The sequence below is a fragment of the Kwoniella europaea genome, chromosome 1, assembly GCF_036810445.1.
Source record: "Kwoniella europaea PYCC6329 chromosome 1, complete sequence".
NCBI lineage: Eukaryota > Fungi > Basidiomycota > Tremellomycetes > Tremellales > Cryptococcaceae > Kwoniella > Kwoniella europaea.
Genome location: NC_089487.1, coordinates 2492219 through 2520002, shown reverse-complemented (window position 1 = coordinate 2520002; position 27784 = coordinate 2492219). Strand labels below are relative to the sequence as shown.

At 43.8% G+C, this 27784-nt stretch overlaps 14 protein-coding genes across 14 annotated transcripts; 8 read left to right on the top strand and 6 right to left on the bottom strand.

Moving 5' to 3' along the window:
• Positions 1–149: 149 nt before the first annotated feature.
• V865_000941 (uncharacterized protein) lies at positions 150–725 on the top strand (the record flags this gene model as incomplete). Its single annotated transcript, XM_066224769.1, has 1 exon — positions 150–725. The coding sequence occupies one exon, from the start codon at positions 150–152 to the stop codon at positions 723–725; it is 576 nt and encodes a 191-aa protein (XP_066080866.1).
• Positions 726–1319: 594 nt separating this feature from the next.
• On the top strand, positions 1320–1751 carry V865_000940 (uncharacterized protein; the record flags this gene model as incomplete). The annotated part of the gene is made up of 1 exon (XM_066224768.1): positions 1320–1751. One exon carries the CDS (start codon positions 1320–1322, stop codon positions 1749–1751), a length of 432 nt encoding a protein of 143 aa, XP_066080865.1.
• A 520-nt stretch (positions 1752–2271) lies between these two features.
• V865_000939 (uncharacterized protein) lies at positions 2272–3812 on the bottom strand (the record flags this gene model as incomplete). Its single annotated transcript, XM_066224767.1, has 5 exons — positions 2272–2317; positions 2380–2603; positions 2694–2884; positions 2945–3145; positions 3224–3812. 5 exons carry the CDS (start codon positions 3810–3812, stop codon positions 2272–2274), a joined length of 1251 nt encoding a protein of 416 aa, XP_066080864.1.
• Positions 3813–4881: 1069 nt separating this feature from the next.
• Positions 4882–6481, bottom strand: V865_000938 (uncharacterized protein; the record flags this gene model as incomplete). Its single annotated transcript, XM_066224766.1, has 5 exons — positions 4882–5214; positions 5385–5475; positions 5549–5699; positions 5759–5921; positions 6020–6481. 5 exons carry the CDS (start codon positions 6479–6481, stop codon positions 4882–4884), a joined length of 1200 nt encoding a protein of 399 aa, XP_066080863.1.
• Positions 6482–6963: 482 nt separating this feature from the next.
• Positions 6964–7486, top strand: V865_000937 (uncharacterized protein; the record flags this gene model as incomplete). The annotated part of the gene is made up of 2 exons (XM_066224765.1): positions 6964–6984; positions 7187–7486. 2 exons carry the CDS (start codon positions 6964–6966, stop codon positions 7484–7486), a joined length of 321 nt encoding a protein of 106 aa, XP_066080862.1.
• Positions 7487–7749: 263 nt separating this feature from the next.
• V865_000936 (uncharacterized protein) lies at positions 7750–9027 on the top strand (the record flags this gene model as incomplete). The annotated part of the gene is made up of 5 exons (XM_066224764.1): positions 7750–8010; positions 8111–8291; positions 8534–8717; positions 8781–8855; positions 8916–9027. 5 exons carry the CDS (start codon positions 7750–7752, stop codon positions 9025–9027), a joined length of 813 nt encoding a protein of 270 aa, XP_066080861.1.
• A 997-nt stretch (positions 9028–10024) lies between these two features.
• V865_000935 (uncharacterized protein) lies at positions 10025–11502 on the bottom strand (the record flags this gene model as incomplete). Its single annotated transcript, XM_066224763.1, has 5 exons — positions 10025–10076; positions 10182–10658; positions 10931–11027; positions 11154–11370; positions 11467–11502. The coding sequence occupies 5 exons, from the start codon at positions 11500–11502 to the stop codon at positions 10025–10027; spliced, it is 879 nt and encodes a 292-aa protein (XP_066080860.1).
• Positions 11503–11806: 304 nt separating this feature from the next.
• Positions 11807–15907, top strand: V865_000934 (uncharacterized protein; the record flags this gene model as incomplete). The annotated part of the gene is made up of 10 exons (XM_066224762.1): positions 11807–12160; positions 12213–12319; positions 12379–12594; positions 12653–12727; positions 12792–12978; positions 13060–13532; positions 13599–14581; positions 14660–14666; positions 14741–15575; positions 15674–15907. 10 exons carry the CDS (start codon positions 11807–11809, stop codon positions 15905–15907), a joined length of 3471 nt encoding a protein of 1156 aa, XP_066080859.1.
• A 343-nt stretch (positions 15908–16250) lies between these two features.
• On the top strand, positions 16251–17335 carry V865_000933 (uncharacterized protein; the record flags this gene model as incomplete). Its single annotated transcript, XM_066224761.1, has 6 exons — positions 16251–16319; positions 16393–16518; positions 16597–16659; positions 16724–16772; positions 16839–16960; positions 17018–17335. The coding sequence occupies 6 exons, from the start codon at positions 16251–16253 to the stop codon at positions 17333–17335; spliced, it is 747 nt and encodes a 248-aa protein (XP_066080858.1).
• A 110-nt stretch (positions 17336–17445) lies between these two features.
• Positions 17446–18089, bottom strand: V865_000932 (uncharacterized protein; the record flags this gene model as incomplete). The annotated part of the gene is made up of 4 exons (XM_066224760.1): positions 17446–17476; positions 17607–17729; positions 17814–17859; positions 17975–18089. 4 exons carry the CDS (start codon positions 18087–18089, stop codon positions 17446–17448), a joined length of 315 nt encoding a protein of 104 aa, XP_066080857.1.
• A 340-nt stretch (positions 18090–18429) lies between these two features.
• Positions 18430–21722, top strand: V865_000931 (uncharacterized protein; the record flags this gene model as incomplete). The annotated part of the gene is made up of 14 exons (XM_066224759.1): positions 18430–18489; positions 18550–18717; positions 18792–18911; positions 18985–19128; positions 19209–19503; positions 19583–19704; positions 19774–20058; positions 20126–20227; positions 20291–20400; positions 20464–20605; positions 20663–20817; positions 20883–21186; positions 21305–21445; positions 21510–21722. The coding sequence occupies 14 exons, from the start codon at positions 18430–18432 to the stop codon at positions 21720–21722; spliced, it is 2361 nt and encodes a 786-aa protein (XP_066080856.1).
• A 334-nt stretch (positions 21723–22056) lies between these two features.
• On the top strand, positions 22057–23835 carry V865_000930 (uncharacterized protein; the record flags this gene model as incomplete). Its single annotated transcript, XM_066224758.1, has 8 exons — positions 22057–22147; positions 22216–22290; positions 22398–22668; positions 22789–22894; positions 23000–23067; positions 23149–23258; positions 23325–23479; positions 23578–23835. 8 exons carry the CDS (start codon positions 22057–22059, stop codon positions 23833–23835), a joined length of 1134 nt encoding a protein of 377 aa, XP_066080855.1.
• A 305-nt stretch (positions 23836–24140) lies between these two features.
• Positions 24141–25268, bottom strand: V865_000929 (uncharacterized protein; the record flags this gene model as incomplete). The annotated part of the gene is made up of 5 exons (XM_066224757.1): positions 24141–24354; positions 24596–24696; positions 24803–24822; positions 24915–24964; positions 25264–25268. 5 exons carry the CDS (start codon positions 25266–25268, stop codon positions 24141–24143), a joined length of 390 nt encoding a protein of 129 aa, XP_066080854.1.
• Positions 25269–25799: 531 nt separating this feature from the next.
• Positions 25800–27304, bottom strand: V865_000928 (uncharacterized protein; the record flags this gene model as incomplete). Its single annotated transcript, XM_066224756.1, has 4 exons — positions 25800–25905; positions 25989–26355; positions 26418–26763; positions 26846–27304. The coding sequence occupies 4 exons, from the start codon at positions 27302–27304 to the stop codon at positions 25800–25802; spliced, it is 1278 nt and encodes a 425-aa protein (XP_066080853.1).
• Positions 27305–27784: the final 480 nt, after the last annotated feature.

Here is a 27784-nt window from a genome sequence, read left to right as displayed (position 1 = left end):
GGTATAAAAGCCAGTTGGAAGTGCCATAAATCAGAGTGAGAACGACCAATCCACATTTCAATCACCCATCCCATCCCAGCTCGATATCCACAGACGGGTATCTACAGACATCAATATCATTAGTTTCTCGATCTTATCACTCAATAGCAATGTACTTTCTCTTCACCTTCACCATCCTCATCTCCTCCTCCATCCTCTCCCTTATCTCAGCCAAATACGTTGATCTAGTCTCTCCCTCTGAGCAAGACATCGCCACTCAACTTGATCAATACGCTTTGAGCCACCATCAAGAAGTATATCACTTTATCGCTAAGACCTACGACGATAGGATCGTCATTCAAATTCGATTCGAGAACGATACAGTAGGTTTTGAAGGATATTTCACTGAAACGCCTCAACTTCTCGAGGATCTAGAACTCGTCCAGAAAAACATATATGATGCAACGGTCCAAGCAGGTTTAGAAGATTTTTCAGACCAAGCTGTATCGATCGATACTCTCAAAGCATACAGGTATGGTACACCTCCTGAAGGACATCAAGAAAGTAAGAGAGTACTTTGTAGACCCTGTAGAGAGTGTTTGAGGGATGTACATGGCTTGTTGGAGAAGAAGACATCGAGGTGTGGTCAATTTTGCAGTGTTGGTGCGAATTGCATCACTCCGGGTTGTATGAGATGCTACTATACGGGTGGTGAATGTAGATGGCAAAAGTCTTGTCAGATCTAAATATGGAGGGTAAGTTTTCTCATGAAGACCAGTCAGTTGCCTGAGCTGATTTTGTTTGGAATTTTGCAGATGATGCAAGTACTCGTGTGCTTATGTATATCGAACGTTCGTCTATGACAATTTCTGTGTTGTGTCTTGTCGTGGTATTTACTCTTCTTTGACTCCTTGTATTGATGCTTCTATTGTATATTTCTTGATCATTGACGGAATCTTTTGATGTGTGATATGAGATGGATATTTTACCTTGATATGATAATAAGCATGTATTGAGCGATGATCTGATCAGTCTCCCAACACTTCGGGAGCTATGCATCAGATCGTTGTAAAATGCAGATCATTGATCATACTGAGTCATGGTTGTGTTCATCTATATCATCGCCAATCTCGGTCATCCGGTCAGTCGGACTAAGCAGTATGCTGTGTTGTGTGAGATGTACGACGATGATCAACGATGACGAGGACGATGATGATAGCGCATCTTCACGTATCTGTCGAGTCGCCACCCTCAATATCACATCTGATATATAACACTACTTCTTCCAGTGTCAATGATACGCTATCCAGTACTTCTCACTTTCCCTAATCATAAGCAATATGTCCCCTCAATCGCCTGATTCCAAAACCCCACTAGAAGACCAAGTCCTTCCCCTCGAACGACCTCTAGCACTTTCCATCGTTCAATACCACTCATCCCATCCAGAAACATACATCTTCATCGCTCGTACCGCCTCACAGCAAGTCATCGCCCAAGTCCGCCATGACGATCCAAACGATACACTGGGTATAGAAGGGTATTTCACGGAGACTCCCGAACTTATCAGACATATCGAGCAGGCTCAAGAGGACGTATGGAAAGCTACGGTTGATGCTGGTCTGGATAAGTATCCTGGTGTTAAGACGTTGGAACATATGAGGGAGTGGAGGTATGATGGAAACAATTATCCGAGGAGGGATGAGAAGCCGCCTTGGGGAGACGGGCCTGCACCTTGGGAGAAAGATGATGAAGGGGATGTTAGGGATGATTAAAGGTGGGTAGGGACGGTTTTGGAAGATGGAAAATGAAGCGATGATGTTGATTCTTGTTTCATAGATGATGCAGTAGTCCCCCTTTCGAAGTATCATCGATATACGATGTTACCCAGCATTGTCTATACTGGTCGGTTGAGGAGATCAGTTATTGTGGATTGTATGAAGGCTGCAATACCATCTATTCTCATGATGATCTCATGCCAATTACGCATGCAACTCCATGAGACAAGCTATAGAGATAGGCCATTCAAATCTCATCAAGCAAAGGGGTATATACCAAGTAGCAAGAAACTATTGTCCCTACACTGTAAGATTATCCGATCAACGTGATATAAACATTCCTCCTCATCATTATCTTCAAGATATCAGGTGTATAAAGCTCAACATGGTATATCGAGATCCTTCATGGTATATATATATATTCAAGTCAAAAAAATTCAGATCGAAGAGAAAAGTTTGATTGGATGATTGGCGGACGTGCAGAGCGAGGCATCATCATCATTTGAAGAGTGACCGCTTAATGGTATTTGCTCAGAGCAGCCAAATAAGTTTGACCGGAAGCACTGTATCATCATCCTATCAGCAAACGACCTATCTGTATAATTTCAAGTTATTATATACTCACGTCAATTGACCGTTCGAGACCATTGGCCAAACATCACCCAAACCATATCCATTGGAATAAGCGTAACCTGCGATTCTCGAGTCTGACTCGAAGATGTCGACGGCGGTATTGATGAAACTGTCAATTTCACTTTGGTCGGTACAAGGTATGAAGCTCGTCGAATCGTCCACACAAGCGAATTCGGTAACCCAGATTGGTAAGCCGTAAGTGTTATAGTAGTGGTCCTGCAACCAAATCACAATTTCACATCAGTCAATTTGACCTTAACAAGCCATGCAGCAACAAACTGTTTGTTATCGATGAATGTAACTCACAATATCAGCGTAAATACCAGCAGCGCTGTTCTTGTTAACGTGGATATTCATGATATCTGGTTTTCTGGTAACTCCTTCCATGAAAGGACCTAACCAACCGCTTTCTGCAGCTTGTTTACACATTGATGGACCGACCAAGATCGAACCTGCTTCTCCTTTAGGTACAACGTATTGGTTCCAGATCGAGATGGCTGCGACACAAGTCAATTGGCACTCTACACCATACTCAGCCAAAGAGATAGCTTACTCACCAGTGCTAACGTCCATACCTGCACTTCCTGATCCAGCTGCACAATCAGGTTCCTCGAAACCGATGATATATTCAGGTACGTAGTTCAACGACTTGAAGGCTTCTAGACGAGCGGCATCATCACTATCGGCAGTTCCACCTCCCCAGATCATAGGTACTGATACGGCATTTCCACATGATCCTGAAGGAGTTGCGGACCAATCTGAAAACCACATACACAGACATCAGCCATCGTAAAAAATGTGATACAAGGAGAAAAATGAACTTCAATTCGACTTACCATACCACCAACCTAATTTACCTGACAACCAACTCAACGAATCACCCGCACTGACACCTGCCTTATTTCCATTAGGTGTATGGCCGGCGTACGATGCGGGCGTCGAAACCAATGATACACCCGTGGCAGCGGAGCTGTCGGCAGAGGAAGATGATGTAGCTTGTTGTTCCGTGGTGGAAGAGGTGGTAGCTTGAGCTTGGTCGGTGGAAGTTGTCGTAGTGGCGACGTCGGAAGAAGCAGCAGCAGAAGAAGCTACTACGGAAGTCGAAGTAGCGGTTGAACTTGGGGAGGCATTCTTCCAAGATGTAGTTGGGACAGTACCGTTCTTAGGTCTACATTGGGTTCCATCTGCTTTTCTTTTGGCGAACTCTAATCCACCTCGAGATAATTTACGGGCCATCTTATGTTCGACGGCATCGTTGAACTCCCTTCTGAGCATGTGGGATTCATTCTCCTGCAACGCTGCTGCTCTAGCATGGTTTCGTTGTCTGGCGTGAGATCGGATGTCCATACGGTTGTTGTGGCCAGAATCGCCCAGGGCGAGTGTGGGGAGAAGGAGGAACAGTGATAATAGTGGTGTTGTGAGCATTGTTAATGATTATCGTCGATTCGTGAGTGTAGATTTATAGTATGTTTGTTTATGTTTATAGTATAGTGTAGTAAAGTGGAATGAACGTGGTGGTGTAAGGAGTGTGAGTTGTTTGGTCGTTGGGATTGACAAGTTACTGAGAGTGTAGGATTGTGATGTTGACCGATGATGATGAGAGATAATCAGCCTGGTATACAGAATGTTTATAGTGAGAACGGTGATATGTAAATGGGCCTAATGAATCACAAGGAGGGGAGTACTCACGTATATGTTGACTGCTTATGAGAAGAGAGGAAATAGATGGATGCGCACGGTGTCCTTGTTGTAAAACGCTATGATCCTGTAGAGATGGTCCTGTCCGTTGCTTCTTCTAAAAAAACGTTCCTTTGCTTTTCTAATTTAGTCGTGGTGTTGAGAGAGGTCGTAGGATATTAATGGTAGAGGTTTGTCGAGTGATGATAATAATGAAGACGAAAATGAGGATGAAGACAAGGATGTTGGAGAAATGGTATGAAAGAGAATCGCTGAACGAGTTGTCAACGTAGCAAGAAACCAGCCTCTTCCGCTTCGACCTGATCTAATTTGCTTTGCGCTGCTTTGCTTTTGCGTCGTCGCTTCACTTGATCCCTATTTTATTAATATCCTCTTGTCTTCTTCTTCTCACATACCTTGACTCCGTAAGCATACAGCTCCATGGTGTTTTTGTTTTTTATTGTTTTCCGAAACAAAATAACACGTCTGTAAGGACGATTCAGGGACGGGCGGTTTTTTGTTTATTTGGTTATGGGATAGGATGGGATGAGAAAAGCAAGCGCGTCATGAGAGACTTAAAGCGTAACTTGATCACCCATGAGTGTGGCATCTCACAACAGAGAGAGGGAGCATTGCCATGATCTGATGCATTATGTTATGTGTATTGTTGGTGAATTGATTATGTATGATGAAGCATATGAATATGAGGATGACTATGTACAAGTTTATTTCTTGGAAAATCCGAAGCTGATATTGGTAAAATATACTCATATAGTATCGCCCAGACCTGAACAACAAGAACAGAAGAACAACCAACCTATATCCTACCTCCTCTCTCAACCCTACTAACACTGGCGTTACCTCCCACATCACCAGTAGACAGATCATCCAAATCTACAGCTACGTATCCTTCTTCACCTTCACCTTCGCCTACCTCGGAATGACGAGATGACTCACTCCCGCCTGACCTGTCTGCTTCCTTGCCTTTCGCGGAAGTCACAAACACTTGTCCCGGGCTTGTAGGAGATCTAGCTCCTGCATCTCGCGTTGAATGTACTGATAATGTCCGAGACATGGGGTGGGCTTTGTTGGCTGATACAGGTGGTGAGTGGTCGGTGTAGTCGGATGGGCCGAGAGCGTTTGGTAGACCCTATAAAGATGTCAGCTTAGCATATGCAAATGGAGTAGACTAGAAGTGTATGGTATGAAAGGGAAGGAAGGGAAAGGACCGCTGGGAAAGACAAGGAATGAATGACAAGGACAAGAAGGAAGCGGAAGAACCAGACGGTGCCTAGGTCGACTACAAGCGTAGATACTCACAGCTATTGACCCAGCATCCGGCACTCTATCTATAGGAGCACTATCCCTATGCTGATACCCAGACTTTACACGATTATTCGATGATTCCTCCCTGCACGTCGCACTCGCTCATCAGCAGAACTAAATAGCAAAATAATCTTGATAGCTGTTACGAGTTTACTTACCTTATTTCCGCTCGAAGATCTTCAATACTCCACCAATTCATTGGCCCAAAGACTACGTTCCTCCTCCAGAACGTTGCTCCGGGCAGGGACGTATCAACGGGACCGACCATAGCGTGGGCGTGAAGGTGGGAATGAGGTATTTGTGGATCCTCTATTGAAGATAGTTAATACGTATCACGACGCCTGTTGAACCAGTGGTACTTCACTCACTCATTACACTGCCTACGAATCCCACCCTCACATCATTCTCTTTTCCCTTCCCCTTGCCCCTCTCAGCCTCACTTGGTGTACTACTTGATTGACCGGCGGTGGACGAGAGGAGTTGGTGTGATAGGTCGATTATGTGACTGAGCAATGGGACATCTGAGGGACCCTATATACATACTTAGACATGAGTATAAAAGGTCCAACCTCATCTGATTCTCTCACATAATGATGGCCATTCGTGGAAATGAGGTCAGCCATACTCACAAATTCATAAACATTCTCTACATGTTTATTAACAACCACCACAAGATGTTTTCCATCCGAACATAATCTCTCTTTCCCCTCAGCTTTATACACAGTCACTTGACTATCTTGATGTACTACTTCTTTCCCATTGGTATTCACACTCGTGCCCGACCTCCTCCTAGCAAGTAAAGGAGAGGGCGAAGAGCTCCTCTCACCGGGCGGTAAAAGAGCAGTTTGGGCACTGGGTGAATTTGATGACTGATTTTGGAGCTGGTCGGATGTAGAGGCTACCAAGCTGCATAAAACGCAACCTGGGTGAGAAGGTGTAGTAGGTACACGATTCAAAGGCGTGGAAGAGGAGGATGTAGATACGTTGTGCTGATGATGAGATGAGGAACTTCCTTGGATGTAAGCTAGGCGCGTATCGAAGGTGTTCTGGTGGGATGGAGGTGTGGGGGCTGGGGAATCGTATGTTGACATGATTGCGCAGTTGTGTGGTCTGGTATTATATGAATGGCAGATGACGGATCTTTCGATATGTGAAGGATTATGAGATGTTCGTATGAGCAAGAATGTATGATCTAGGTTGATCCGTTTGAGCAGTTTTGAAACATGACCAGCCGGATTGAGCGACGGGGGTTGTCAGGTGTGATGTCAACGGGTGAATGGACCAGCGAAAGAAAAGAAGAGGGAGCACGAGATTGTCGACCCCTCTGAGCGTCGATTCCACAAACGTAAGCTGTGAGTGAGCGGGTGATCGTCTGTGGCTAGTGGACTCAAGTGTAGAGCTGAAGATGATCAGATGACAGATTATGTATACAGTTGGAGTTGGATCATAGAAGTCGTTCTCATCCTTGAATTGTCATTCTCCCAACCTCACCATCCCGGTTATCTCGCTGCGCCTCAACCTCATCCTTACACACGTCCAAAATGGGGTACGCGATTATACCGTACATATCAGGATGCCACATTCGCCAAACATTGTAAGGTTCGACCTCATCTTTTGGAAAAAACAGCAAGACCAAGAGCACTCTTAACCTACCACTTCTTCCTCCTTTGTTCATCAGACGTCAACCCCTTGTAAAACACGAATACCTATTCAACATGGTGAGTCATCCTCCAACGATGTTGTATGTTTCCGCAAAGTTAAGCATACTGAACATCCGAGTATATTCCTCCTTTTAGGATTTCTCTTCCTCCAACGCAAACGTATCTCGAGAAACATGGGCACCTCGATCGCCCTCCCCTCCTTCCAGAGCTCCTTACCCTTCTGGCGAGTACGCGGAGAGAGCACCACCGTCTGGACCAAGGGGTGGTGACGCTCCCAGGGAACCAAGTAATGGAGGAGGAAGGGATGATTACGATAGAGATGGAAGAAAGGAAGGTAATGGGTATGTATCTTGTTCTCCTCGTCTACATTGCCAAGAAAGGATCACTCGTCTATGTCTTCAAGCGAAAAGAAAAGAGGGATTGAATCTGGATTGAATGGGTCGAGCATGATTGACATGTAGAATAGTGAGGAGCAATGGGGAGAGAATGATCCTTTATCCTTTATCCTATTCTGGACGAATTCGGCCATCCAGATCTTCCTTTGTAGTCCACCTCCGTTCTTTGTGCTGACTATTTCCTTCTACCTTTATTCGCCGCTCTCACCTCTTCATCGCTATCCTATATAATCCCATTACCACTGCGGATTGTGCCTTCCTACTATATTTTCCCAAACCAAACGATATTCACCAACAACAATAATGACATACTCTTACCCTCGTCGATCACCTTCACCATACTTCGAACCTTACCCTCGGGCTTTGGATCCTCGTATGGATTACAGAGATCGATATGATCGACCGCCACCTCGAAGGAGCGGTCCACCTCAACTCCAAGAAGCCGAACCTAACAATGTTTTGGGTGTGTTCGGTCTATCTATCAGAACTAGGGAAAGAGATCTGGAAGATGAATTCATGAGATATGGTGACGTTGAGAAAGTAGTGATTGTTTATGATCAACGAGTGAGTGTTCAGCCATTCGAAACTAAATTTTCTTTTTGCAATCAAAGTATGGTATGGTCTGAGGGAGTGTAACTAATATTTCAATTTGGTTCGTTTGCAGACCGACAGATCAAGAGGTTTCGGATTCATCACCATGCGAACTATCGAAGATGCCACTCGAGCTATCGAGAAGCTCAACGGACTGAGTCTACACGGTAGGAATATCAGAGTCGATTTCTCAGCTACTCAAAAACCCCATGCGCCTACTCCTGGTCAATATATGGGTGTGAAGAGACCTACTCGTGAATATGATTTTCTTTTGTCTTTCCTCATCGATGTCTCCACCTTCACTTTTAATCGCTTTGGAGGTTGAATACACAAGAGGTCACAACCAAAGGAGGAAGCATATTGAATGAAATCATCTACCTCCATTTCCTTATCGAATTGGTCCATTCAATTCATCCACTCTTGTCAAATTCGAATATGAAATGAATATTAGAGAAGAATGTGATGCTTACCAAACCCATCTTCAACTCTCTTACAGACGAAGATCGATACAACGATCGAAGAGGGTACGACAGTCGTTCCAGAGGATATGGTGATCGATACGATCGAGGTGGATACGACGGTCGATCCAGAGGGTACGATGACAGAGGTGGATACGATGGTAGATCAAGGGGTTATGATAGTAGACCACCAAGGGATGATAGGGATAGATATGCTGATAGGTTGGTTGGCATCATGCGGTTCTTGGATGTGCACACTGACCTTGTGTTTTATTGATTATGTAGGGATGATCGAGGAAGAAGAGATTATGATGAAAGACCCAAGAGAGACGATTACGATGATAGAAGAAGATCACCCAGGTGAGCTATTTCTATCGCCAGTGGAAAGAGCAGTAGCTTATAAGACGTGTGTTTGACTAGCCCTAGAAGAAGATACTCTGCTTCACCTGATCGAGGATCAAGAGCCGCAAGGGATTACGAATCTTCAGGAGCTGCTCCTGCCGGTGGTGCTGCCGAAGCTCCTAGATACTAGAGTGGGAAAAAAACAAGTACCATGAAGTCTTTTCTCCTCCATCTTTCAGAAAGTCCCGCTTCTTCAAAAACCAAAATCAAATCCTTACAAACATAAACTATCTACATTAATAAGAAAATTATCAAAAAAACAAAACAGATACAATACAATGCTTCTGTCTTCTGAAAAATGTTTCCTTTTACTACCTATGCAAGCCTCTTCCGTCTCGTGAATATGCAAAAATGCAAGAACTGCAAAAAACTGCAAAAACTGCAAGAATGCAAGAAAAGAATGCGAAAGTGAAATTGAAGTGAAAACATTAAAATTTGCATGAAGAATGATTACGGATAAGGTATAGTATAAACCTTCCTGACGACGATACGATTGCCTAAATAAGCCCTGGACCAATATTGGCAAGTCAAGTACTTGATATATACAGTACAATCATAACAGTATAGAACGACAACGAAAAAATGGAATGTATTGGTGTCTGTTCATCAATGTACCGAATTGAAATGCATTCAGACGTAGGAATACATATAGACATAAATGCAATTCGACGATTTTGTACGTCAGTTTTCGAAGGACACATGAAGGGGGATGCTGGTGAGAGTGATCTATAGATAAGGGCAAGACGAGTGAATTTCGAGTGAGTAAAGGGAAGATCTATGATGCATTAGACTTTATATATGTACTTCAAAAAAATGTTGTATAAGGATGTAGATTGAATGTGTACGACCTTATCGATATACCTTCATAGCCACTCTCTGTTGACTATGTAGTTGTCAACTGACGGGAAAGTATTGGATCATACTGATGGCACCGTGTACATATTTCATGAATATAGATTTGTGACGTTTCGGTGATCTGAGTGAATGATTTATGGTATAGAAAATCGTTGAAGCTAGGTCGGATAATATGAAGATACATGCTCGATGAGGCACACAATAGTACAAGAAGTTGATCGTAAAGGAAGGAGAGATAATCGTGATACTGTTTTGGCAAACAAAGGTCATACCTAAAAGTATACTTTTCTCTTCCTCGCTGTATACTTCGAATCGTTCGGTACCCTGTTGAGAATACAACACAATCAGCTAATCTGTTCACAATCCATTCTGCAAATTTCCAACCCAAGTCGATGAACAACTATTAGCAAATGAAATAGGTCCACTCACCCTTCTTTACCTCTCGATCTATACAGTTCCTTCTTCTTCATTATCCATTCCTTCGCATCCATATCCTTCTTACTCTTCTTTCCTTTCTTTCCACCAGCACTATCTTTCCTTCTACGTTTCTCATTCAGTATTTCTTCTCTTCTCTTTTTCATCCCCAGCGAAGCTCCTTCATCAACCTCCATCTCATCTCCATTAAGCGCTTTCGGTATCTCCTGTTGTCCAACCATCAAACATAGGTACATTTTCCTGGCTTTTTTGGAATTGGGATAATCAACTACCAAACCTCCTCCGAAACCTGCCCTTTGAGCTGCATTGACGATCATCTGTACTTGATCATCTGATGATGGGTAGAATTGGAATATGGCTCGAGACGGGTTTCTGAGGGCGGAGTGGAGAGTAGTAAAGAATCGCGTTAATCGCTGGGCGGGTGAATGGGAGGTTGAGTCGGCATTGAGAAGCCACTGAATGACTGATATACTGTTGTGCGAACGAATTCCAAATCACAAAAACTCAGTCAGCGACTAGACCATTTCCCCTATGTATTGGGTAATTGATTGGGAGATTGAACGAGGAAGGATCAGATGGGTTGCCCGGGTATAAATGGGTTTACGGGCGTTTTCACCAAATTTTATATAGGTAAGAAGACCGTCGTGTTGTGATCATCATATGGATAAAGGAGATATGGGTCCGATATGGTGTATGTAGTAGTAGGGGTTCTGATCGAGCAGTCAAAGAGACTTGTGACTCACCTGATAGCACCATCAAAAGTACCAGGTCTAAAACCGAACCCTTGTCCTATATCCTGTAGGAACAAGTCTCCCTCAACTTCTCTTTCCAGTGCGACCTCTGTGTAGTCAATAAATACATCAGCTCTAATCCCAAAAGAATGCAGTAGGCATTTCGTAGATATTTCGTAGAATGGTGTCTTCGCTCTTGTTGGATACTCTCGATTGCTATCGAGTTCGTACTCACCCAACATTGAAGGTGCTATATCACACCCTACCCAAACATGTCCAGCTTCATCCAACAATTCCCCACTCAGTCCACTCCCGCATCCTATGTCCAGTACGAAAGCAGTTTCGTCCTCTGGTAAAGCCAAAAGCTCCAACGCTCGTCTGGTCATTTGAGCTTGGATCGATTTCACTCGTGTGTTGGAAGTGTATTTCGTAGCTTCTACATCACCGTAGAACTATATACCGTGTGATATATCAGCTGGAATCAAACCTTCTGTTTGGCCGACAGTTGAATTGGATTGAAGAGGGGAAAGACAGAGGGGTGGACATACGATTTCTGGTGGGGAGATCTCTTCTGGTCTTGACATCCTGTTAAGTACGTATCTGTCGGTAGTCTCCCTATGTATACGGGCTGGCAGGTGATAATGATCAAAGATTCAGACAGTCAAATTGTGTCTCTTGATGCTATCGATGAAAAATCTCTTGGAGGTCCGTGCCTAGATGGAAACCACGTGGTATGTAAACATTGCGCACTGACTTGACTAAATCAGAATCAAGATGCAAAGACGCGTTCTTGACCTTTGGAATGCTCATCTATGAATACCGCTACAGTAGACAGATAGACCATAGTCTGAGATGAAGCAGAGGATATAGCAGGATATAATCGCGATCATGACGACGCTCTTTCAGCTCGCCTCGATATCTATTACAGAAAAGCAATCGAGCCCCTTTGCAAGTTCTTCGAAATTACCAGATATCAAACCTCGTTTCGTCCTTCCGCCTTTGGACGATCATATATCCGGTACGGAGAGGCTATTGGGTAGTCTGAGGGGTACATCGAGGTACGAATTGCAAGACCTCAGGATACCTCCAACACCTACAAAGGCAAAGCAACCCCTCGTGCAGCTTCCTACAGACACAGAAGAAGTAGATGTCAATCCGGTAGAGGATGGGGCAGTGGATGATATCTGGCAGAAAGCTGTTGAAGAGCCTGAAGCTGGACACAGTAGGCGAAAGATTTTCGAGGTAAGCTATTGATTGTATCGGTGAGTGTCATCAAGCTTATCCTTGTATATAGCCCCTCAAAACATGGGACGATATCGCTTCTTCCCCTTCAACCGACTTGGGTAATCCACCATTCTTATCCGAAAAATCTACCTTCACTTTTGATGCTCTGTTGACATCGTGAGTACATAATACATACTTTTGTTGTCATAGTCATCTGCTGACCAGATCACATATAGGTTAGAGCCACCCATTACCCTTCCCAAATTGGGTAAACTATCTGGAACTTCACCCGCCGCAGTACATGATTCGAAAACCCTGTTGGAATTATTGATGCGTTCCACACTGGGTACGACCACCACCGAGAGCCTCAAGTGGAATGGGAGAAAAGCGAGATTTGTATGGGTTGATGACGGTGGTAGGCCTATCGGAGTCGAGAGGGTCACTGCAAATTCGTATGTACCTTATTATACTACTCTTTGAAATGCTGCTGATCTGTTCCCATGATTATAGGATGGCCGAACGATTCTTGGATATAGGGAGTTCGATTAGGAGGATGGAGTTGATCATTGATTCTCAGAGTACTTTGTGAGCTGCAGTGTTCGAATTTCGTAAGAGGATTAAAGCTCATCTCCCGTTCCTTGGGTGATAGGCCACTTACATCAACTCATCATGCTCTTTTACATGGCGTATCAACATACCTGGCATTCATCAAAGAGAGACTGACGATGGCTGTTGAAGAATGTACGAAAGAGTCCTATGCGGGGTGGAACAAGTGGCTGGGATCCACGAAGGATGTGAGAGAGTTAGGTGAAACATTATGCGAGGTCATGTGCTGGGTGAGTTAGATTTCACGTTTTGTCAAATCACAGTGATGAATAGAATAGAATACGATTTGCTCATTGACCATCGCTTTGCAGCCCTTATCTACTTCTGAAGCAATTTCCCTTCCTACCAGATCCTCTGCCCTCCTCAGCCACATATACACTCATCTCCTCGCATCATTCGCTACTTCCTCTCCATCTTTTTCTTCCTCGCCTTCGACACTGGCATTAGCATTCCTTTTCCGTCAATCTATCGGACCGTTCCTTACTATACTTCGAGCATGGATCGGTTTATCAGACTCAACAACCCAAGATGAAGATACAGATCCCAACAGCCAACCATGGGTGGATCTGGGTATAACTCGTAAGCTGACATCCGGCGGATATTGGGAGTATACACTCTCATCAAGGAAAATGCCGAGTTTTATACCTAAGTGTGATAGACGGACGTTCTTCGAGGCTGGGAAAAACCTTAGATTACTGAGGGAAGCTTCCGCGAACACCCACCCGCTTTGTTCGAGTAATTGGGGTGTGGATGTCACATTTGACTGGGGAGATGGATGTGTTGAGTGAGTGTCCTCACGCAAGAGTAAACATGAGAGACTGGCTGATTTACGGTTGATGCTGATTGATAGCTTGACGAGCAAAATGAAAGTCCATTCTAAGCGAGTCAAGAAGGAAATCGATCACTGGCGACGATCAACTAAAGATCTCAGTAAATCATTGCTTGGTTCGACATCTTCTGCGAAATCGCGATTATCTCATGGTCGATCTTCTCATAAGGAGAGGAAAACTCTCACAACGGAGTTATTTGTTCCGCCTGCACCTGTAGTCGATTCATCCCCACTACCGACCCACGAAATGGAACAAGGAGTAGGAGCCTTCGAGACTGAAGTTCGTGAACTGGATGATTTCTGGAACCTGTTCGATCAATCTCCCGGATCACACCTAAATTCACAAGTTCAACAGAAGATAGGCAAAACATCGCAGATATGGACATCAACTCCTTTAGATTCGTTACAGGAATTCTTGTCTCGTCATTCTTCCGAGTCAATCTTACCATCCGATTCTCCTACTTTACCAATATTTATATCTGCCCATTTACTCTCACCCCTCCTGAATCACTCGATGATGATCTCAAGCTCGTTAGTTTCGTTATATCTTGATGATCTGAATTTCTTAGATCACCTAGATATACTTTACGCGTATCTCCTAGGAGGGGATGTGAATTTCCTTGGAAGAGTATCGGACTCGTTATTTGGGAAAGACAATGCTGGAGCAGGCGAGGCGATGGGTTTGGGTAGAAGAGCTAGAACAAGAGCGAGATTAGGTCTAGATCCGATACTAAATGATAATCATCATGCTCTGGGAGACGGAGAAAGGGGTGACTGGGGGATAGGACTGGGTGTGGGGCTGAGTGAAAGGTCTAAATGGCCTCCTGGAGGATCGGAATTGGCTTATGCGTTAAGGACAACTCTGATGGATGAACGTGATACCAGGGTGAAAGGAGGAGGGGAAGGGGGGCCATGGGATGAAGTTCAGGATAGAGTCAGTTTTGCGATTAAACAGTTGGATGAGGAAAATAAAGGCAGGAGAGCGAAGTGGTTGGATCCTCAGGGTAAGTTTGGCTTCGATTTACGATTGTACAGGTGCAGGTTATATCCAGCTGACCTTGTTATACATGCATTGCATTCAGCCATCGAGTAAGTGCTTCTATGATGGAATTGAAACATCCCGATTGGATTTTAGCTGACACCTTCAATTGACTTGACAACAGAGCACTGGATTTCTTATACCTCTCGTATTCACCTCCAATATCCATTACACCCCTCCTCCCTATATCTTTACTATCCAAATACCAATCGATCCATAATCTCATACTCAGAGTATCAAGATGTCAAATAGTCCTTCGAACAATGTATTGGAACGTCCTCCACCAATTTGAAACTAAAGATGAACCGACCAAAACAGGTGTAGATTCAGGTTTCAATCGACCTTCTTCGCGCAACTCATTGAAGAAAAGTAGAGAAAGGGAAATGCACACCTTGTTCCCTCCTCGATCGAACATTGAGAGGAAAGTACAGGTCTTGAGATTCAGGATGTCACATCTCGTTAATTCCTTTGGCGAATATCTAGACAGTGTGATTGGGTACAAATGGGGTATGATGCGAAGAAGGTTAGAGAGGTTGAAAATGGAAGAGATAATAAGTAAGGGTAGACCGAGTTCGCCTACTAGATCGGAAATGCAAGATCAAGATGATAGCAATGGTGAATATCTGTACGCGGCTGAATATGGAGTTGGAGACGTGAAAGATGACGAAGATGAAGATGATGAAGATGGGATAATAGAAATTAATCAACTTAAATCACCACATTCAATTATGGTATATCATCAAATTACCTTAAACAGGATATTAGATTCATGTTTGTTGAATCATGAGAATTCACAAGGACAACAAGTGACTTTCAAGTTGTTGATGAGTCTTTTGAAGATGATTTTGGATTTAGGTAAAGTATTGGTTGAAGTCTTCCGAGGGGACCTGGGGTGGATAGATGGGAAAGAGATGGTCGAGAGATTGGAGGAGGAATGGGAAGAGAAAGAAAAGGTTTTTGTAAGTTGTTTCAGATCCTTCTTTCGATCTCATCAGTTCATCCTTGGAACTATGGTGTGAGCATGAGGACAAGGGCTCATTGTATGATGGTGAAATAGTTACATGCTCTTGAAAGACTTTCTGTACGTACTCGAACCCACACCAATCGAGATGGACGGGAGGATATCGAAGAAGAAGAAGAAGGTGAGAAGACTGAAGATGATTTGCAGTTCTTACTTTCTGGAAATCAGGATATAGTGAATACTGGAGGAAGAGTGAGGGGCGAAGCAGATGATTTGAAAGAGTTGTTATTACGTCTTAGACTTGGGTATGGAGAGGGACAATATAGGTAGAGATTGGACGTTTTTTGTGACTTACATCAGACATGACCATTAATATCAAAAGAATAGTGATAATGTTGTATATTGCATTGATGTAAAGGACGAGTGATACTCGAGTGTGGTAGATGAAGATGGTATACCATATACCGTCATTTGTCGGTGAATTCGGATTGGGGTGAGATGCGAGAGATGTCGGATGACGTGATAGCCGGATGGGACCAAGAACGACAACCTGTGAATGGGGATGTTGCCAACAAGCATGCGATATACTCATAGATTGTGAAGGGAGGTCAATTTAGATCATACTGACAAGGTAGTGCCCTTGAACACGAGTATAGATTTGAAAAAAGGCAAAATGGCGACGAGTACAGCTGAACTAGGTGAAGTTATCAGAAAACGATTGGAAGATCTATCGACATGTGAAGTGAGTTATCAAGCTGACCCTACGAGGTTTTAGTAGTTGACTGTACAATTTGCTTATGGATTTACTTGATCAGATATCGGATGCATTGGTCAAGCTGGGTAATATGAATGGCGGGTTCATACCGAGTTTGAATATCTATTCGCCCTCAAGTAGGGAAGAGGAGGATGTCAAAGTGGTAGGAAGGGTATTCACAGTCCGAGTGAGTAACGTTCATGAGATCTCATTTAACAGTAAGCTTGTTTGAGGGCCATCATACTAATGATGCCTTCCATGGCAGCTGGTGGAACAAGAAGGACCTGATCAAGAGCACTCGAACGGTCCCAAGGTCGACCAGCATTTTGTCAGTGTCGACTTGTCTCGGAAAGTTTTCATGATGATTATACTAAACTGTATTGTAATTATAGGTAGATGCAGCTCCATCAGGAAGTGTAATATTGATTTCACCTGATTTCGGTGAGTGAGTCCCTATGATGACATAGCCTTTAAAGTCGCTGAAATGGCCGCCTACGCCTATCACAGTCTCTGGAGCAGCTTGTTGGGGTGGCCTGATGTCTACAGCGGCCAAAGCCAAGGGTATCAAGGGTGTAGTGGTTCTGGGTGGATGTAGGGATTTGAAAGAGCATCGAGAGATTGGATTTCCAGTGAGTCAAATATAAATCATTCTTCAAACTTAAGCATGCCAATTTGATGTGATATAGGTATTCGCACAATTCCATTCTACACTAGGGCAAAAGACCTTCTTACGTCCTTCAGAATACAACGTAAAGCTGGAAATACCTATATCACCACCACCGCATATCCAAGTACCGCAGAGCGAGCTCATACGCAAGACTAGAGTCGATCCTGGAGATATACTTGTTGGTGATATAGATGGAGTAGTTGCCATTCCTTTTCACCAAGTGGAAGAGGTGATACGTGTTGCACAGAAGGGTAGAGAAGTCGATGAGAATGTCAAGAAGGATTTGGAGGTTGGCAAAGGTGTGAAAGAGAGTATGAAGAAATGGAGAGGTCCTTGATGTGGTTTGGGTATGAAATGCATGGTTATACTGTACAATGTTTGGTTTGGTATATTACAATTCTGATTGATCGATCGATTCATGATGAGAATGTTAAGGAGATAGCAGAATTATGCTTCTAAGAAATCGGCTGCTGTTAATCTATAGAAGTAGAGGAAAATCACCAGTCAGCGTAGATCACTTATGTGAATCACATCAATCTCTTGTGCGTGGGAAATGATATTCATCGTGAATGCTGGGAAGGAAATTATGTGACGAAGCTATCACTCACAGCTCCAAAGCGATATAAGGATCGATCCTATCTGAGAAATCTTCCTTGATATCTTCGGCGTTGAATTCGGAATACTGGACTTTGTATGCCAAGTATTCTATCACTTTGAGTAATATCACGCCTCTGAAAGAAATGACATGAGACTGTTAGGTCATCCAGATAGAGATATCCTGAGAGGTGGTCCAAGGTAATGTTAAGGCTACTCACCGTTGTTGGATTTTACATGTTTTGTTTTTAGCTTCTTCGAAATTGGCTATGAAAGTGAAAGATTGTCAACACCTGATGCATACATTGCTCTGACACTCTTCTCATCTATCAAATAAGCGCGCGAGGTATTGGTAGAGATTTCTTCTTGACGTGACACTCACCCTCCTCATCTAACATCGATTTCAAAGTCCCACTGGCCTCTGCGATCTTCCTCGATACGACGAAGGTATATCCGTCTGATGATTCTAGCAACACGAAATCTTCTTCTTGTGACATTTTAGTGTGATCTTGACTTGAAGCTGGTCTATATGCTATCTTCTGAATGTTGAATGTGCAGACTCAAGCAGAGAGAACATTAAATCAGTTATCTACCACATCTCGATCTCGGTTGACGCGTACTTGTGTTTAAGGCGGAGATGACCGCCATTCAACCCACATGGACATATGCGCTCGTAACTTCAGCAGTGTAAGCTGATGACGAACAGGATAACAATCGTGACCATTATTATTCTGATCCTCATACATATGAGCTACGGTCCACTCTGCTATCGTTGATATTGCCATTGCATTTATACTTTGACGTTGTTGGTCTTGAGCAGGAAGAGGTACCACTACAATGATTCGGAAACAGAGACCAACGTTCACCAGCTCCGAGCTGGAAATGCAATTACAGCAGGTATGTGAGAGATATATACGACAGGATCAATTCCTAAGCTGACATCTCTGATTTGTACAGATCAACTTGGATCCGACCTCATCCACCACAGAGAACCTCGAAGCTCTCGCTCCTCTCATCAAGTCAATCCAGGATACCGATTCCGAGCAACTGTATTTGAGAAGTCTGGATAAGTTTGTGGAGGAGAAGGAAAGGGAGATTGAAAAGATATGTCAAGACAATTATGAGGTCTGTACTGAGTCTTTTACCGCAAAGCTCCCCTACGCAAATACTGATGGTCGTGGACGTTCCTGTGGATATAGGACTTCGTATCTTCAGTGTCAACTTTGCTTACCATCCGACAAGGGTCGGGTCATTTAAGAAGGAGGATAGGTGAATTGGATGGACAAATGGGTGACGTAGGAAGGGCATTAGGTGAGAAAGTGAGTACGCGCAACTAGCTGTCAGTTCTCGTCTCTTTCGAAGTCAAGCTGATAGTGATCTCAACCCAATCAGAAACGAGCACTCTTAGAACAAAAGAAAGTAGCGAGGAATATGGATGATGCAATCGAAACTCTGCAGACCTGTCTGAGGCTATTGGACCTGGTGCACAGAGTAGGAGAGATGATAAGGGAAGGTAAATATTGGGGAGCGCTGAGAGTGAGTCCGAATGTCTTCTTCTTACTAGCCGCAAATAAATCCAAAAAACATATTGACTGATGGCCTCATCAATGTTGTAGTCGATAGAAGATCTTCTACACCTCACTCCACCCTCGATTTCCCAAACACCATTCTACGCCCACATATTATCATCCCTCCCTTCCCTCAGATTATCCATCAAAGATGCCGTGACGGCCTCCACGAAATCATGGTTGTTCGACGTCAGGGAATCAGGAGCTAAAGTAGGGAAGTTAGCATTGGAGCAAATGTCTCAGCGGATCAAGAAGTGGAGAGCGAAGAGGGAGAAGGAGGGTGGTGTGAGACTGGCTAGGGTGGGTGGGGCTATGGAACTGGTGCATAATGAACGGGTGGAATGTGAGTGAAGCCTTTCCACCAGTTTATTCTTTGATAGTCGCTCGAGAGCTCGCGTTGCTGATGATGTATGGTTGCATAGTCGATGCGCTTGATAACGAAGATATAAAAGTCGATTTCAAACCGTTATACCAATGTATACATATATACGAGGCTTTGGAATCAAAACCGGAATTACAAAGAAGTTATCAAGTGGATAGAAAGGTACTGTTTATACTGTATCTATCTATCATTTTTGTCAGTCACTGAATCAGGCGTGTTCATATCTCTCAGACCCAAGCAACTTTGATTCTCACATCCCGATTATCGACAACCCCCGAAACCCTGCTATCGACTTTGCCTTTATTGATGCAAGAATTAGTCGGTTTCTTCATCATTGAATCCCATCTCCTCCGTACCATGCCTGATTTCAGGACTCAACGGGACGTAGATGAGTTATGGGATGAGATGTGTAAGAGGATAGTAGAGGTTGTTGGACAGGGCTTGAAAGGCTGTAGTGAGCCTGAAGTGTTCTTGGAAAGTAAAACGAATGTCCTTCTGTTTGTCCAGACACTAGAGGTAAGTTATATTATATCAGCTAGAGGAAATGACGATCGGCTTAAAGCTGATCTTTGTACATCAAAAGGGGTATGATTACAACATCACTGAGCTCAATGGACTGCTCATTACTCTATTTGAGAGATACTCGGAATTGTTGTTAAGGAAATTCAGTACGGACTTCGATCAGGTGAGCTACCGAAGCCATTATGGTCGTAGTCCCATTTTAGCTCATTGAATTGAACGGAATCAGATTGTATCGGAAGACGATAATCAACCTATGATGGTGAATGATCAAGAAGAATTCGACCAAGTCGCGGGAGTATGTTGGCTGGCACCGGGAGAAACGGAATCACTTGCAATGTCAGTCGTCTTCATTGTAATGCTCTCACGATCCGAGCTGATAACATCATATCATCGATACAGGCAAGGATTTCCGCAAGCCATGCCGTTCTCGCAGACTTATCCTATGTGCTGTATCAATATACGAAATTTCGTCGATCAATTTTACCAGTTCACCGATGGTGTGGCTCAACAGCATTTGGATATCGATGAGGTGCTCAGGAAGGTGAGTAGACTTTTTCACACTGAGTGTTCAAGAATCAGCTGATTATTATATGAGTAGTCCCTCGATGGTCTACTCTCGGATCATGTTTCCAAGCAAATCGCCAAGAGATTGCAAACTATGTCGAATCTATCTCAGATAGCGCAAGTGGTCATCAACTTGGAGCATTTCAGCACAGCATGTGATGAGCTGGAAGGTGTATTAATGAATCTGAGGTAAGCTCAAGATCTATTGGGGTGATTGCAGTCATATATGGATCATTAGCTCATTTCATGTATAGAGCATCTCAACGGGGTGGTCCCGTTCATTTATCATCGTGTAAACAGTTTTCCACCACATTGGAACAAGCTGAAAAACGAATCGATTCTGTTATAAATTCGAAATTGGAATCTTTCTTCGAATTGGCCGAATATAATTGGTTACCCACCCGACCCCAATCGACCGCTGCTGAACCGTCCACATATGTATTTGAGATGATTACGTTTTTGACTGCTTATGTGGATAGTGTTTTGATTGGTTTGAACGAAGGCGTCAAGACGAGAGCTTATCTGAATGCTCTGGGAAGGATCAATAAGTGGTTGATGGTGGGTAATCTTACTCTATCTTGCACATAAATGAGTGATTCGAGAGGTGTTAGAATTTCATACGGATAATTGTGTAGATCGTTGCATGGGAGCTGACTTGATGTTTCATTGTGAGCAGGACATGTTATGCGGTAAAGAAGTGATCAGATTCAATGAAATGGCCCTCGCGAGCGTATTAGCAGATGTAACCTTTATCGAAGCGGAAATTAGGAGATTGGATAAACCGGATCTCGATAGGGTGTTTGATGAAGTCAAGCATGTGAGTGCCCCATACCTGGCTTCTACAGGGAACAAGTACTGATGGAATTGGTTTTGGTACTTAGACAATCAATATAATTCTGTCAGACGCCGTATCAGCCTATATGGAACCGTCCATACGATCCATGTCTTACTCTTCCGTCAAACCTATACGATTAGCTGTGATCTTAGCTAAGTTAGGTAAAGCTCATGCGTTAGGTGGTGCACAGAGTAGTATGGCGAAAGCTGAGAGGAGAAGGAGAGAGGCTGATGAAGTTGCTAAACTTGCTGGAAGGTAGATGCTCAGAGTTAGCCCATCGGTTCGTGTGCTTGCATATAGATAAAGTCTTGTGTATATGTATGATTGTTGTATGTATCACCATTGAATGCCATGAGATTGTTTGAGGAGATATCAGATCCGACATCGATGGCAGATGGGTAGAGGAGGTGACATCATTCCGATCGATCAGGCACCTCAACAGAACAACCGGTTGGTAACATCCAACATGTTGGAAATCTTGAAACGATGGTCATATATTGATAGCTGTAACTCATCTCATCTCATTCAACACCGGTGTTTTAGGCTTGTTCATACCAGTATACCAGCATACTTGTCGACAGTACCTTCTCACTATGATCACTCGTCGCTTGGCTTCTACAGTATCTGTCCCACCGTCAGATAAATCACACAGGAAGATAGTCTTAGTAGGAGCTGGCTTTTTAGGTAGGCATCTGACGATGTGTTATTGAGTGAGGGACAGCGAAGCTAATCACTCGATACGGTCCTCAAAGGCCAATACATTGCCAAAGCACTGATTGCCGATCCTCGTAATCGAGTGTTACTAGTCTCTCGACATCCTGAAAAGCGTGAGTATCCACCTGTCAGCCTGCCAACATTGGTTCTCTTTCTCTGATTATTCCCTCATATATACAGATACTCCCTAAGACTGACCTTATTTGCCATCTTATTCCAGTGCACTCGAAACTCTCCCATTTAGGATCCCAGATCCTCCCACCTCATTCTGCCGATATAACCTCCAAGAACCATGACTCCCTCCGAGAAGCTTTCAAGGATGCCTCAGCGGTGGTATCGATGGTAGGACTACTAGTAGGCTCAGAGAAGAAGATGGATCTGGTTCAAAGACAGGGTACGGAAAATGTTTCGAGGCTGGCGAAAGAGCTGGGTGTCGGGAGGGTAGTGGGGATAAGTGCGATTGGGGCTGATGAAGGTGGTGTGACTGCTTAGTGAGTGTAGCTCAACTTTGAACATGTCCCCACTTGGTAGACAGTAGACGATCGTCACTGTTGTCGAATCAGTCTTGGAAGGAGAAAGCTGATAATTACATTGCAAAAATTGTTGCATAGCTGGAGGACGAAAGCTCAAGGTGAACGAGCGATATTGGAGAATCATCCAACGGCAACTATCATTAGACCTTCAATAATATTCGGTCCAGGAGATTCATTCTTCAACGTGGGTATGATTCAAAAATTCCCTCCATACTATCTGTTTATAATCACTTGCAATTCGGATAGACCTGATGCCCGCTCATACCTCGCTTATCCCATTCACTCTTAGCGTTTCGCAACTTTGGCCAAATGGTTGCCTTTCTTACCAGTCTTCGGTGGTGGTTTAGTAAGATTCCAGTGAGTCAAGTCATACTGACCTCTTCGGCTTTGATCATGTCATAGAAATTAATTACTTTTTCTAATCTACGATCACCACAGACCAGTCTATGCAGGTGATATAGCTCGAGCAGTCGAGATATGCTGTCGAGATGATCCAGAAATTGCCAGGCAAGTAGGAGGTAAAATAATAGAAGCTGGTGGATCAGATGGTCAGTCAATTCACGATCAACATACAGGATGTGTCCCTTCTGCTCACTGCTTGATTTGAACTGTAGTCTACACATATCGAGAGATCATGCAGCTTGTCCTGAGATATTCGGGATACCACGGACGTAGGTTAATTATCAGTCTGCCATTTTGGGTGGGGAAGATCCAAGGGTTCTTCTTGGAGAAATTACCGGAAAATCTATTCACCGTCACTCGAGATCAGGTATGTTGAGCAGTTCCTCTGTCTTCACTTTCTCCTTTGAAATCTGATTCCCTTAAATCGCTGATCACTAATATGAAATCGGGTTTCGTTTCTATCAGGTCGAACAATTACGTTCCGACAATATCGTCTCACCTTCCCCACCCCTCAATTCACTATCATTCAAAGACCTCCTGAAGTCTTTCCCCTCCTCATTACCATCCTCAGCCCCACCGGGTGATCCAGGTTTGACACCCGTCGAGAAGATCTTACCTACCTATCTTGGTCCGCAGGATACTCAGCAGAAAGGTAAGAGGACTCATGGGAGGAACTTCGATACGGGTCTGGAAGAGGTGAGGAAAATGTCGGGCAAGAAGTGATACGTAGTTTGTATTATGTATGTATAGTTCATCAAACAAAGATGACATTGCAGAACGTGAACGTGAGGTCGGTTGACATGAAGATAGCGGTATATACATGTCATCCTGTTACCGTCAATGTATCGATATAGCAACGTGGGCAGAGGTCCAAATCCAGTCCCGTTTCCAAACCAAGCTCAGCCAACCCTATCTATAAATTTCTCCTCAAGCTCTAAAGATGAGATGACCCAATTCTTTGTTGCTCCTTTCTTCTCGACAGCGATATCCCAGCACTACTCCCATTCCTACTCTTGCTATCAACCCACCTAAGCCTTCACCTTATCCACGACCTCTTTCGATTTCTCCTTAACATCATCTACAGCAGCTCCTAAGGGGTGTTTCTTCTCCCTACCACCGAAATGCCAGTAATTCAAGTATCGACCTTCCTGAACCAGTTGGGCGGTCGCGTTGGTAGCGTGACAGGCGAATAGGAGGTAGTTTCGAGGCTGAACTCTCCAGGCGAATCGCATGAAGATCATTCTGTGATAAGATACATATATGGTAAGTTGGTGCTTGGCAAAAAAAGATAATAATCATGAAAACGATGATTATACCCTTCCCTCCCCTCACCTCCTTTCTTTTCTCTTATCATAAGGGGGTTGCCCAACAGGAGCAGCCAAGTACAATGTGTACTTCTCCCACTTTGATTTGACCTGCACCCTATTTCCTCCTTTGCTTATTTCTGCTCTAGCTCTATGAAGGAACGAAACGACAGACTCACGAGTAGGCAGCGAGAGTAGGACTCATCACACCTGAGATAGACTCTTCATCCCTATTGACGATATCCGATAAAGCAGCTAATGGTAGACCCCAGTTTGCGACCTAAATATACATATCGTTATCAGCACCAGCATCATGATCATGATCATGAGTATAGATGGATCTCGGATGGTTCAGTGAAGTTCGGACTAGACAGGATGATACTAACTGGTCCCCAGAAGTGTGTACCTATAGATTAAACATGATATCCAAATCAGCTCATTGAGCTAACCATAACTTGATGAGTGATCAAGAAAAAAAAACCCCGGTATAATGCTCACTGAAGAAGTATTGTCTTGCAGCAGGCGATTTAGCCCAATTTATAAATCCTCTAATAGATTGGACATTGTCAACATCAGCTACATTCTCTCCTCTGATACTTGAGGCCGTATTCGTTTCATTTCTCTTTTCTATCCTATCCAGTCCTTTCTATCAAATTCGGTGCAGCCGTGTCCTTCCAAGGTATATCTAATCACATCATCCTTGTTCCCCTTTGGATGCTGCTTTACTCTCCCCATTCATGCCTTTGTAGATGCGAAGGAAAAGGGGAAGGCATGACTTACGACCTATATATCAGATCAAAAGTATTGGGTCAGCCACAGACTACCCCACGGATCAATCGGTACTCACGCCATTGTATATGATGTTTTTCTCGGGACTTGTTATGAACCTATATGTATATGAGTAGGATCAAGAGCTGTTGGTATCAGTCTTCAACACTAATCGTATCTACGGACAGTAGACAGTAGACGGAAAACAACGACCCATTGACCACTCATGGATGGACGGAGTAGACACCGATGCCCGAACACTGTTACTACCACTACCAATCCACTCGGACCGTCTTTAAACAGACGGGTTTATGCGATACAACGCAATGTGGCACATTTATGATTAATCAATTCATTCCGCAGAAAACCTCTATTGAGTCTATGAATTATAGACAATCCGTGTATTGTTATTTCACTCTACCTATGATATGGAATATGAATAAGAAAGAGACAGAAAGTAAATAGTAATAGGAGGAACGAAAAATGAAAGTGAAAGGATAAGCAAGGTGGATAGAAGAACGATTTTCTGGGATATGTAAGGGGGCGAGGTTGATATGGAAGATTTAGCCGATGTTCACGACAAGATTGACATTCTCAGCCTATGGGAAAAAAAGTCTAAAGCTCGTCATGTTTATGTTCTTTCAATTGGGATAATTGCCTTTGATAAGATTTCAATCTTTCTGTGATCCTATCTTCCAAGGTCAATTCGGTAGCTCGTCCACTACATTCAACACAAATCAGCTTAGATTGCTTCCCCAATTCAAGTTCGCTGAAGAGAGATGAGGTGAAATCAGATAGACTTACTGAATCTTATCACTCATCTTTCTCATCTCTTCTACGACCCATTTCTCTCTTCTTGCAACTTCCCTTTCCCTCTCTTCTATCTCCCTATGTCTCTCTTTATCTCTTCGTTTTCTCTCTTCCAATCTCTCCCATTCTTCCCTTCGTGCAGATTGATATGCCTCTTCGTCATGATCATCTCGTACCGCATGGATATGTCCATGAGAAGTATCGAGGTGATAATGTCCATGTCCCGAGCCATGTCCATGTTCATTTTTAGGACAAGCAGGACAAGGTGTAGCTTTAAGTTGAGAAACTTCGTTTTGGAGTCGATCGCGAAGTAATAACGAATGAGTGAGGGCAGTAGATAAAGCTAAGGTATTGGTATTTTCTACCATGCGAACCTACCTGATCAGCTCATATACATACTAAGGTTGGATGAGGTTAACTCACCTTCACCACCTTCTGCAACTTTCAATACCCAAACTTCCTTTTCCCTCTCCCCATCTTTACTTCTAACTACACTAGCCCCTTGACCTAAATCTTCGATTGACCACCAACCTTTACCATCTTCACCTACACCCACACCGTACGGCCCGCCGATCCCTGTGTTCCAGAATCGAAGATTGGGTGCGAGTCGTAAGAGGTCTAGTTGACGATGATCGTTCAAAGCCAATAAGGAGGTCTGTAAAGGCAAGGTAGGATCTAAGGGAGCGACGAGAGATGAAAGTGGTGGGGGAAGGAAAGTAGATAGTTTGGTGAGGAGAGCTAGTTTCTCGGAAACTAATTTCTCTTGAGCCTATACATATACAAGTCAAAGTATCAGTATGTCATCACCATAGGGAGGAATCCAGTACGGAGAGAACAGGAGTCGTACTCACTCTTAATGCCTTATGTCTACCAGTCAAAGTAGGTAAACTTCCTTTGGGAACTTCCAACACCAGTGCAACAAGACTGAGAATCAAGCTTACCCAGAGTAACGGATGAGGCTTGGTAATTCTGAATGGACCGATCTTCCTTCCTTTTGGTACCGTCTCTTTAGGCGGAGCAGTAACGTTGACTGTGACAGGTGGCATGGCTGGTGCTGGTGCTGGAGGGGGTGGAGCAGGTTGAGGAGGTGGGGGTGGGGGTGTACGTTCTCTTGGTGGATAAGGATGAACGTAGATATTAGGCAACTGGATGGGGATAGGGTGTGAAGTGTTATTAGCTGGATGATTAGGTTGGATGTGGATGGTATCCCCGTGGTTGTCCTGGTGAGCAGGTGTGTGATCGTCACCTACATGTACTTGAGGATGAGGGTTGGGTGAACCGGATAACTTGGCTCGGTAGGTCTCGTCCATCTTGAGAAAGAGGAGGCAGTGAGGTTAACCTTGATGGGGGGAATGTGATTATGAGTGATGACTTAGAGGAAGAGAAGGGGTAAATTCAAATGTGAGTATGACACTATGTTGTAATGGTTAGGAAGATGATCATTCAACGTTGAGATTGAGACAGTGGTACTGGTAAATGAGGAATGAGCGTTGATGACACGTCATTACAACGTGTTGAAAGGACGAGGACAATGCGTTCGCATCATTTACATTACCGCTTTACCATCATTCAACGTAGATACACAAAAGAGATCAATGTCAGCACGTTAAACCCTGAGAGTAATCAGACAACTACCAATTGTCGGAGCCTGATCCTAGGTCTCCAAACAAAAGGTATACTTCTCTCAAAGGTGGAATGATCGGCGAAGTATTGTCAGTCAAGACAGCCAGATAAGGCTAGGATGAACAAGAGAGAGCAGAAAGGCGAAAGTCGTGATCCATTTTTACAAC